Consider the following 12,345-nt stretch of genomic DNA (forward strand, 5'->3'; position numbering starts at 1 on the left):
CCAGGGTTAAAAACAACCATCTGGACCTTGATAACAAAGGTGTCTACCTTTTCTGTGCAGTGGCTGTGATCAGAAATATGTGGGAGACCTCTCACAGTCAAAAGACTAGACTGCAGGAACTTAACTAAGCATGCAGAATCTAAATTCCTGCATCACATGGGTACAAGATTGCATATCTCTGCATCACATGGGTACAAGATTGTATATCTCTGCATCACATGGGTACAAGATTGTATATCTGCATCACATGGGTACAAGATTGCATATCTCTGCATCACATGGGTACAAGATTGCATATCTGCATCACATGGGTACAAGATTGCATATCTCTGCATCACATGGGTACAAGATTGCATATCTCTGCATCACATGGGTACAAGATTGCATATCTCTGCATCACATGAGTACAAGATTGCATATCTCTGCATCACATGGGTACAAGATTGCATATCTCTGCATCACATGGGTACAAGATTGCATATCTCTGCATCACATGGGTACAAGATTGCATATCTGATTTCCTGAAATGACTGGCTGCTCATCAAAGAGACAAAACACAATGCAGATGCCTAGACCTTGCTTTGATGCATACACAGAATATTATACAAAAAAATCAAGAAGATTTCAGTTAAGTCAACCTTTAGCCCAACTTCTTTTATATAAACAGTGCTACAATGCCCACAAGGACTGGTAGTCCTGCAGTGCCCCTATCTCACACTCCACCCAGGCCATGACCTCACTGCCCAGCCACTCACCTGCTGTTCCTGTATAAATATATTGCTGTTCATCTGTGTATCATCTGAAGACGCCTATTATACAGGCAAAATATCTCGATCAAGTTCCTCCCTACAAATTGTGTCTTATTTTAAATGATTTAAGAACTACATAGTATCCATGAATTTTTATTTTGAGGGGAAAAGGGAGGCTGGGCAATTAAATAAAAAAAAAGCTATGTATGCCAGTTGGATTGCAAGGTGATGGGGGAGGGGAAAATTTCAGGTAATAAGAAATAGGGGTTAGCTTCTTTAGATCTTCTGGAAATACGCAACTTGTAAACCTAGTCAGCCACCTTGCGAGCCCAAGTAGTAGGACAAGAATGCATAAATTATTATTATTATATCCACATGTACAACTAACTCCATGGGGAAGTGGAACAGAATTCTTCCTTCGTAAGCTATGCGTGTTGTAAGAGGCGACTAAAATGCCGGGAGCAAGGGGCTAGTAACCCCTTCTGCCGTATAAATTAGTAAATTTAAAAGAAACTTTCGTTTTTCTTTTTGGGCCACCCTGCCTTGGTGGGATATGGCCGGTGTGTTGAAAGAAGAAAGATGTACAAATAAGCATTAATCCCCAAGTCATTGAGCAAATACACATATAAAAATGTTAAAGTTTACCCTTCTATCCCATCATCCATTATCAAGCCCAAAAATGGCCCAAGAGGTTATGGAGCGACATACGAGAGTAGTCATTAGAGAATCAAGGGCCAAAATGTGTCTGAATCAATGAGGTAATCACAGGACCCTGCATTTTTTCTATCTTGTCACCAAAATGTTTTAAAATCAATAGGATGCAGCTCAAGGGGTGGGTTCAACTTCCAAGCAAGGTTAAATAGGGAATATAGTGTATGGATCTATGCTTGAGAAATGTGGAAGCTATACTCTGTCTTCCTGGCAAAAATACCCTTGGCATGAGAACCCTAGTCAGCATGGCCCATTATATCATTAAAGATCACAATCCTACATGAAAAGCTGGTTGACCACTGGGAATACAGGATGTTTATAATAGTATACTGAAGAATGGTATAAATATGTAGCACACAAGACTACTAAATATCCTGCATTCTGGCAGGACTACTGGTCTTTTCTGTTGCATAGGATGGCAGGTAAATCTCTCATAAACTTCTATTTACTTTCAGTATACACACACTATTAGTGCATTTCAAATAGTTTATAAGTGAGTTTCAGTTAAGAATAACAAGACTGTTTTGAATGTTTGACTTTCTGAGAAGAGGGTAGGCAGATCAAAGAATTAACAAAGAGGGAAAGTGGAGTAGGATTCTTCCTCTGTAAGCAGTGCACATCAAAAAAGGCAACTAAAATGCAGGGAGAAAGAGAGACATATAAATTACTAAAATGAAAAAGAAGGAAATTCAGAAGTTTAGTTTCTTGCCTCTGGCAAGACAGCAGTTGAATGACAGTGAATATGTTTTGTCTTTTCTGGATCACCCTACCTCAGTGAGAGATGGCTGGCATTAAAAAAATGTACAGAAAGGTAATAACTAGCCATTTCAGCATTTTTAACTGTTATATGTTAACAGCTTGACATGTAGGATTTTACTGCAAATAAAGAGCTGAATGGTTTGGCAATAAAGTTGTAGATGAGTGGAACAAATGCAAATGCTGGACAAATACAGTGGACCCTCGAATTTAGTAGTGCCTTTTCTGTATGCAAAACTACTTTTATTATCTATAAAATGTATGTTTTGTTAATATTTCCCATAGGAAATAATGTAAATCCAATTAAACCATTCCAGACACCCAAAAATATTAACAAACAATACATTTACACAAGTGGGAATGGTTGGGCATGAGTTTGACTTGCCTATTATGGGCCTACCGAAGTGCTTTTCTATTAATGTTTCTATGCTTTCATAAAAGAATTAAAATATGTACTAGTTTAGCAATATTTATAGCCAAGTGGAACATGTGGCTGTGAGGAAGACCTGCCTAGCAATGCCAGTAAACCTGCATTACTATTCTATAATCTTTCTCTCCAGTGTAGGAATTAAGTTTATAGATTTTAACTCTTCAGAAATACTATTACTCATGAATAAATTGACCACCTAGTTATAAAAACAACTAAGAACCTCAACCTATATTTGAGTATATACAATAGATGGAGACAGTACTGAATGGCCCACATGCTTTTTTTGTGAATATAATAATAATATCTTCTTATTCTTTTTAGTAATCTTTACAGGAAAAGGGGTTACTAGCCCATTGTTCCCGGCATTTTAGTTGACTTTTACAACACGCATGGCTTACGGAGGAAAGATTCTTATTCCACTTCCCCATGGATATAAAAGGAAAAGTAACAAGACCAAGAACTATTAAGATAAAATCAAAGAAAAACTCAGATGAGTGTGTATAAATAAATGTGTACATGTATGTGTAGTGTGACCTAAGCGTAAGTAGAAGTAGCAAGACATACCTGTAATCTTGCATATTTATGAGACAGACAAAAAAACACCAGCAATCCTACCATCATGTAAAACAATTACAGGCTTTTGTTTTACATTCACTTGGCAGGACGGTAGTACCTCCCTGGGTGGTTGCTGCCTCGGTGGGAGACGGCCGACTTGTTGAAAAAAAAAAAAAATAATAATAATAATGAACAGGACAGGGACAGATAGTGAAAAAAGAGTATACGTAGCTTAATACCTATTGTGGTAGCAGTCTTAATGGTGTTGATCAAAGTGAGAGTAGTTGTATGGGGGGAAATACATGTTGTGGAAAAGCATGTTGCCAGACCAGCAGCTGTAGGTCAAGTGGTGTCGTCATTGTAGTAGTGAGCTGCTGTGGACGCTGTTACTGCTCCAGGGTTGGTTGTGCCTGCTTCAGAGGTCATGCTGGGGTCGAGTCTGCAGAAAAGAGTGAATGTGACAATGCTGACTTCTGCTGTCACAAAGACTATTAATTTCTAAATTAGCAGACACATTCCAACATGCAATGAATAAAATTTTTTGACATTGTAATATCAGTATGAAATAATACTAGCTTTTAGTTTGCTCACTCACCGTTCCTCAGGTTTGACTCAGCAAGTCTGGCAAAGAGGAGACATGGCTCCATAGGTAGTACCTCAAGTGACTCCTCCTCTGCTGAGTATTACAGGCGACACGTCTCTTAAATAGGCCCAGGCAGACCACACACACACACTCAAAAGTGTTGGGACTATTTTTTTTCACCAAAAAATGATATTGAGAAAATGGAAGGGAGAAGGGTTAAACTCAAAATGAGAACTTATTTAGTAGTACTCTACTGCATACTGATTTTTTTTTTTTGTTAGTACTGAACTGTATATTGACAAAGACAATTTGAAAACAGGATTAGGCAAAAGGGAGAAAAGAGATCAGGAAATAGAGCAACAAAATTGACTGGGTAGGGCAGGGAGATAATCCATGGCAGTGGTTCAGCTTTGAAATTAGAAAATGAGTAGCCCAAGCTTTGAACAACACTGGGCAAGTCTGCCTGAGCCATTTTTACTATATTCAAGTGCTGGGGGCTTCAGAGGCACCAGGAACCCTGTGAAAAATACTCAAAAGGGGGGTCCATTAAAAATGCCCTTGAAACAAAAGGCAATTCAGAGCTGATTTCCTCTGATATACTTTAGTAACTGAATAAAAAGACAACAGTGAATAAAAACAAAGACAAGATAATTTAATACTACAAAAAACTTACTCAGTGAACAATAGTACGTACTTTAAAGAATCTGTTAAAACACTTGTAAATGGAGACTATATTTATGTTGTATAGCTTGTAACTGATTTATGGTATTAATACTCTATCTAGAAACTAGAATAAAAGCAACTGAATAATGGAATATCCAACATATTTTATTAATGCTGTTAATAAGTCTGCCAAAGGTGATCAAATGATCAGTGAAAATGACATGAAACTATGACATTTTGTCTATTAACATCTACCATGTGAATAATATATTGTACATAAACACTATATGCATTTATACATACATATACAAAAGCAATGTGATTATCTTCATTATTTCTTTCAGTTTTGGGCATCAGAGACAAAACTGGAAAATTTTACCTGAAATATATTTATAAAATAATTCTGTATTTTTTTAGTCATTATTATTATTAAAATTAATGGGATGGATCATTTGAACTCTTTACATTATGTAGAAAATTTTAACCTTAACATTATTAATGGCATGTAGTACAGAAATTGACACAAGTCCTTAAACTACAATTTAAAAATAAAATTAACCTATAAATCTTTAAGTGGTACTTAAACAATACAGTCATACCCCACCCTACATCATTAACTGGTTCCAAGAGCCATGATGTAATCTGGTTTTTGACGTAAACCGGACATAATGCTTTAAAAATGCCTTAAAATGACAACACAGTTGACTTGTTGAGAAAAAAAAAAAAAAAAAAAAAAAAAAAAAATTACAAAAAACCCAACTATTGCTAAACCTTAAAGAACACTAAAAACACATTTAGTCATATTTTTCAAAGAATAATGAACACAAAAAATTTTTATTTACCTTGTGATTTGCCCTTAAAAATGCCTTAAGTATGACAAAAATCACCTATGGCAACCCTAAGGCACACACTATCACCCACATCTTTTCATACCTTCTAATCATATTTAACATACCTTCCATGGTAACCACATTACACCTGGAATCACTAGCACTGTCCTTCTTAGGATCCATGACTAACACAGACACAGTAAAGGAATAATCACAAAAATAACAGCGAAAGGCAAAACAAGGACACGATTGTGGCATGGGCAAAAATGCATATGGCATTGCCCTTGTTTTGAATGAGAACCAGCAGCAATGCTGCCAGGCAGCAATATGGCGGAACTATGTATAATTTTTTTTACGTTTTTAATGTGTTTCTATTGTATTTTAAATTATTTTCTTTTAGCTTCTTTTATCTTTTATTGTTAATTTTTGTGTTTAATCAATTATGTCCAACGTAACATTGGACGTTCGCTGAACTGAAATTTACTCTAGAAAAGTGGAGTACAGTGGACCCCCGCATAACGATTACCTCCGAATGTGACCAATTATGTAAGTGTAATTATGTAAGTGCGTTTGTACGTGTATGTTTGGGGGTCTGAAATGGACTAATCTACTTCACAATATTCCTTATGGGAACAAATTCCGTCAGTACTGGCACCTGAACATACTTCTGGAGTGAAAAAATATCGTTAACCGGGGGTCCACTGTAAAGGCAAATTTGACATAAGCTGTAATGACATAAAGCAGGTTATGACTGTATGATGAAAAATGCATCTTTGTCATTGTTATTGTTGAAAATAATGAGGTTGTGAAGAATTGCAATATTACTATCATCTCACCAATGTTAGTGACGCAACATCCACAGTCACTCTCACTGCAGTAAGTCGAGCCCAGTAACATGTTCCCTGAGCATGTATGGCTGGCTGGTTGGCATACACCCTTCAGTACCAGGCACTGCTGCTTAGTCTTGCATGAAAAGCCTGTGGGATACATAACTATTGTTATTAGTCTATATTTATGTGAAGTGTTGAAAGGGGCCATTTGTGTACAGTAATATTTCAGTCTAGAGAGAACAAGTAGTTTGACAAGTAAGTCTGAGAAACAAAAACTTGGCTGTTATTGTTTTACACTAGAAGTGCATTATCTGTCCACTTCCATATAGAGCTAGTTAGGGAATGAGTGATGGTGAATGTGTTCTCCATCTTTGGGTCTCTGTACCTTGGCAGGATAAGGGTGATATTAAAAATATTTGTAGTTTAGGTGCCAAAATTATTGAATATGTTTACCAGATTAATGGGGTTGAATATAGTTGAAAAAGAATAGTCAAAATGTAGTCAGAAAGATTCAATCTTACACATTCATGTATAGGTATTAGGGATTCTTGAATGCATATATTGTACTCTATAATCCTATATTGGATTCATGGAATTGTGCATTGAAGATAAGGATTCATGACTGAAATGTTTTATGTTCACTGATAGATCTACAAGCTTGACTATCTGCAACAGTGTTAGTTAAAAGTACTGTTCAAGAAATAATTACAGTTTTAGAAAGTACAAATGATTTGAAATTTTTTTTTACAAGTTATTGTTTTTTTACATTAGTGATTACAATGGCTATTGGAAGATAGAAAACTGCCTCGGAAACCCTACAGCAAATATTATTTGCCCTGAAGATTTTGAGCTGCTACATGTTAAATGGAAGATGGTTGACAACAGCATTGCATCAGATGTAGTGTCTGAAAGCATATTAACCAAGCACACACATACCAGAGTTACTGGGGCTCTGTGAAAAGTTTGTTTTGACCTAACATATAACAGACCCCCACCAGTAATGCAAACATATTAGACCTGATGCTCACAAACACTGAAGAACTATTTGGGCATTTAACAGTATTGAATATCTAAACCAAAAACTCATTGAAGTATTGACAAGCACAGAGAGAGTCACAGAAATTCCAAGATAAAAGCCAATGCAAAGGGTTGCTCAGCAAGTTTAATTTCAACAACGAGAGAATGAATTGGTATCAGAGAGTAAGTTTGTTTAAATACAAAATTTGATGATTCTCTTCAAATCGCTTGTGCTCTCTAGGCTGGAATACTGCTGTACAATAACAACCCCCTTCAAGGCTGGTGACATTGCAGACCTGGTGAGTGTACAAAGAACTTTCACGGCACATAAGTGCGATAAGGCACCTAAACTACTGGGAACGGTTGAAGGTCCTTGATCTGTATTCCCTCGAACGAAGGCGAGAGAGAGATACATGATAATATACACTCGGAAGGTCCTGCACACGAAAATCACTCCATATGAAAGCAAAAGACTCAGCAGGAGATGCAACATTTCCCCGATGAAAAGCAGGGGTGCCACGAGTACACTGAGAGACAACACAATAAGTGTCCGGGGCCCAAGACTGTTCAATTGCCTCCCAGCATACATAAGGGTGATTACCAATAGACCCCTGGGTGTCTTCAAGAAGGCACTGGACAGGCACCTAAAGTCAGTACCTGACCAACTGGGCTGTGGTTCGTATGTCTGCTTGCGTGCGGCCAGCAGTAACAGCCTGGTTGATCAGACCCTGATCCACCATGAGGCCTGGTCTCAGACTGGGCCGCGGGGGCGTTGACCCCCGAAACCCTCTCCAGGTAAACTCCTGGTAAACATAACTCAAAAATATTAGACAAAGTGACTTATTTCCACTGGGGTCCTTATATCATCTTATTATTTATGCCTAAGTTACTTAACTGTGGAAAAATCAGTTACAATAAAAAGATATATATACTTGGAATAAGGTAAAGTGAGTTATTTAAATTAACATTAACAAGAGGATCAGCTTACAATAATAAGTATGTGAATGTTAACTATACGAGAAATCACTCTCCCTTTCTGTGTATGGAAAAGCTGAATATCAGTAAGTAAGTTTATTTAGGTACAGTACACATAAATACATAGTTACACAAATTATCATAATAATAATAATAATCTTATTTCAGCATGATATATGTTTGTACAAAGTGGTATAACAATTGGGTGTACATGCCAAAAGCCCCTTTATATGCAGAGCATTTTGAGCAAACTTAGACTAACTTATGCAATAATTGAACATGTGGTCATTAGGGGAGTTAAAATGAATACAATAAAATTAACTAGTCTATTAGTTCATGCTATATGGCTTTAATAAGTCTGGTAGAGAAGAATTACAGTTTTGATTATTAACATACATAGTAACATATGTGTAAATTACCTAGGATAACCCCAAAAAGAGTCATTTATTTCCATTGGGGTTTGTATAAAGAAGTATGTTCTGCTGAGAAAGCCTAACAGATCAGCCACTGAAAGAGAACTGAGAATGTACAAAAAAAATTGATTGCAGAGCTGCTTACAAACGAGAATATGTCACAACAAAAGAAACATAACCTATGATGAGAGATTACCAAATATAGAACACAAAATAAAATATTCTTACAGGATGTAAAAACATTTCCCCATCAACATTTTCTCTGAGAGAGCTATATATCTTTAGATATGGTTACCATCATTACACCCTTCAGTGGAGGTGCCTTGGTGTTGGTGAAGATCTCTTGATCTAGGGAATTAGAGCTAAACCCTCATTTTTTGGAGCAAACCTTATTACCTATTTCCCTAGGTGGTATATAACTAAGTTTTGCCGTATCCCGGGAATACAATAAGAGAAAAAGAAAACCAAGGTCAGCACAGTTGTTAGTTCAGGTAGAGCCCAGACCTCAACACCAGCAGAGCCAGACCATTCTTCCAGTACAATATCACCATATAAGCTTCTTCAGGCTACTTGTAGTTTGCTTAGAAATTTCTTCTTCCCCTTCTCTTTCATGGAGTTTTTAGGGCCAATGACAGATTATACCATACAGAGGTTTCTTCTTACAGGACCCCAAGTGTATCCTAGGTAATTTACACATGTTACTATGTATGATAATCTGTGTAACTATTTATGTGTACCTGTACCTGAATAAACTTAGTTTTTCTTTGTTGTCGTTGGATGTTTGGAAGTACAGCAAATTATTATAATCAAGGGGAAGCGCTAAACCCGGATTATACAGCGCCTGGGGGGGGGATGTGGAAGGCATTCAGGCTTAATTCAGGGAACTGGAGCACAGATCCAATTCCCTAAATCAAGAGCCCCTCACCAACATCAAGGAACCTTCCTTGAGGGGAGGACGGGAATAGGGAAGAGAGCAGGAGTTCAATTAACATAGCATAAGATTGTGTTAGAATTATTAGCCAGGAAGGTTTGTAACTCAGAATACTCCACTACAGTCATCAACGACCCCAATAAAAATTTTCATAAGTCACTTTGTCTTGACTTTATTTGGGGAGGGGGAGGGAAGGTTGTCCCAGGTAATTTACACATGTTACTATGTACGATAATTGTAATTACATGGACCTGTACCTAAACTAACTTACTTATCAGTCTGTCTGGCTTTATTTTTCCACCGGATTCTTTAATAATTTCCCACAGGACTCAAGGGAATTTCAACCCACAACCGTCAACTAACACCGTCCAGGTGAACATGGGCAACAAGTGTAGGAAATATGTCCAGCGTTCAGCCACGAGCCAACTATACTTGGGAATAGATTTTTTAGATTTTGCCACCGAAGTGGCTAGTTTATTGTGCACCCCAGTAAAAAAATTCAAAATTAAGTCGGGTGGAAGCTGTGCCAGGCTATCTCCAAGGCTTTGAAATTCGAACACCTGAAAAAGTTGCTGATGTTTGGCACACCAAAAGAAATTGAGATTCTTTATTTATAATCATCGCTTTATGAAGTACATACCAATCAGAAAGCCCATCGGATGCATAGTATTTCGGGCAAAACTTGAAATGACAATTTGGGTTATCACTTTGAGCTTATACATAGTAATATAAGGACAAATGACCCAGCGGGCCAGGGACTGATAAGATAAGATAAGATTTCGTTCGGATTTTTAACCCCGGAGGGTTAGCCACCCAGGATAACCCAAGAAAGTCAGTGCGTCATCGAGGACTGTCTAACTTATTTCCATTGGGGTTCTTAATCTTGTCCCCCAGGATGCGACCCACACCAGTCGACTAACACCCAGGTACCTATTTGCTGCTAGGTGAACAGGACAACAGGTGTAAGGAAACGTGTCGGAATGTTTCCACCCGCCGGGAATCGAACCCGGGCCCTCCGTGTGTGAAGCGGGAGCTTTAGCCACCAGGCCACCGGGCCACCTGATCCCCCTGTACGGCTGGGAATATTAGGACGTGTTCCTTAAGACACCTGCTGTTTATGTTCACCTATCCGTAAAATGGGCACCTGGGTGTTAATGGACTGGTGTGGGTCGCATTCTGGGATAAAGTTATGTGCGCGCGCGCACTAGTGTGGGTGTATGATCCACTTAATATTTGTATTTATAACTCATTACAATTGTGACCAGGTGTGGACGTATCAGTGGTTCATTACTTTGTAATTTGTTCATGACTGTAACCATGTATAGGAGTGAAGCTGATTCATTACCTCTGTAACTTGCCATGATTAGTGACCAGATCTACCTGGAGTTCATTACCTTTGTGACTAGTTCAGCTATCATAACTTTGGGGTCCAGTCACTGGACCCATTATGTACCTTTGTAATCTTTTGACTACCGCCCACAGGATGGGTATGGGGTGCATAAAGATATTAAACTAAAGTGTGTGTGTGTGTGTGTGTGTGTGTGTGTGTGTGTGTGTGTGTGTGTGTGTGTGTGTGTGTGTGTGTGTGTGTGTGTGTGTGTGTGTGTGTGTGTGTGTGACTCAACAATCAATATTTGCACCAATAACTCATTACAGTTGTGACCGGGTGTGGAAGTGTGAATTGCTCATTACTCTATAATTTGTTCATGATTGTAGCCAAAGTATAAACGTAAGTAACCATTCTACAGAATTCATTACCTTTGTAACTTGTGAGCTCATTACCTTTGTACCTAGTTCAGCTATCAAAACTTTTGGGGCCCAGTCCCTGGACCCATTACGTACCTCTGTAATCTGTAAATACCTTTGTAACTTGTCATGATTGTGACCAGACTTACCTGGAGTTCATTACCTTTGTAAATTGTGAGTTCATTACCTTTGTAAATTGTGAGTTCATTACCTTTGTAAATTGTGAGTTCATTACCTCTGTAACTTGCTCAGCTGTCAAAACTTTGGAGTCCAGTCCCTGGACCAATTATGTACCTCTGTAATCTTTTGACTACCGCCCACAGGATGGGTATGGGGTGCATAATAAACATATTAAACTAACTAACTAACAAGCGGTTTTCTATATAGTAGTATGTCATTGATGTCAGCTATGATCTGTATACTTTGTACATGTACCTGTAGTAATAAAGATATTATTATTAAGAGTGGGGAATGCCACCGATGCTCAAGATCAAAGAGAGGGAGACTTATTTGCACCTGCAAATACATTTCCCTCTTTCTTTATTGGGGTGTTTTGAATGCTGTTACAGCTTACGCCATGTTGAGCCCAGCTTCAGTTTTTGGGGATGGGAGCACAAGTTACCCTCAATAATACTGTAGAAACCGGAACAAAAAGTTTCCATTAAGGTCTGGTGAACCCCATGCCAAAACCTTGGCATAGCCAGAAACCCATACTAAGTCAGCAACCGGGTTTTCCCAAGCCGTAGAAATCTAGAGAGCGGCATACAAAGCACTGATGTTTCACGCTCTGACCAATTAACTGCCCAGCGAACAGTAAACGACGAGGGCAATCGTCCCCGTAGATAATTTGAAAATTCATCCCAGATACTCAGGGCAAAACATCCACTCTACCCTGGATTGCCTCTATTATGAAACGGTACCGTTAAAGACTCACCTTCGGAGAGTCTTCAACGGTACACAGGTACTGCTACCACAAGCCATTCTTCACGGTACAGTCACAGACTTACCTTTGGATTTGCAGCACACACAGCTACTGCTACCACACAATTCCCTGCCCTTCTTCACGATACCGTTGCAGTCGTTACGGTCAGAGACACAGACACCCTTTTTCTTGTTGCATTTACTGTTGCTGGGACACGTCTCCGGCGCTGACACA

The 12,345-nt window shown here is 38.4% G+C and overlaps 2 protein-coding genes across 4 annotated transcripts in view; both read right to left on the minus strand.

The window, feature by feature from the left end:
• LOC128700069 (uncharacterized) overlaps positions 1 to 12,345 on the minus strand; it is a 195,113-nt gene that overhangs the window by 105,183 nt on the left and 77,585 nt on the right. The window lies entirely within an intron of this gene.
• LOC138854601 (uncharacterized) overlaps positions 656 to 12,345 on the minus strand; it is a 17,185-nt gene continuing 5,495 nt past the window's right edge. Inside the window, exons 6-9 of one of the 3 annotated variants that reach the window (XM_070098732.1) lie at positions 12,197 to 12,337; positions 6,114 to 6,254; positions 3,797 to 3,874; positions 656 to 3,640 (exon numbers count right to left, since the gene is read on the minus strand). In XM_070098732.1, coding sequence (XP_069954833.1) covers positions 3,624 to 3,640; positions 3,797 to 3,874; positions 6,114 to 6,254; positions 12,197 to 12,337 — 377 coding nt within the window. In that variant the 3' untranslated portion in view covers positions 656 to 3,623. Of the gene's footprint in view, positions 3,641 to 3,796; positions 6,255 to 12,196; positions 12,338 to 12,345 lie in introns of all 3 variants that reach the window. The other 2 variants (XM_070098731.1, XR_011393779.1) reach the window with 2 other exon arrangements.

This window comes from Cherax quadricarinatus, chromosome 64 (assembly GCF_038502225.1).
Source record: "Cherax quadricarinatus isolate ZL_2023a chromosome 64, ASM3850222v1, whole genome shotgun sequence".
NCBI lineage: Eukaryota > Metazoa > Arthropoda > Malacostraca > Decapoda > Parastacidae > Cherax > Cherax quadricarinatus.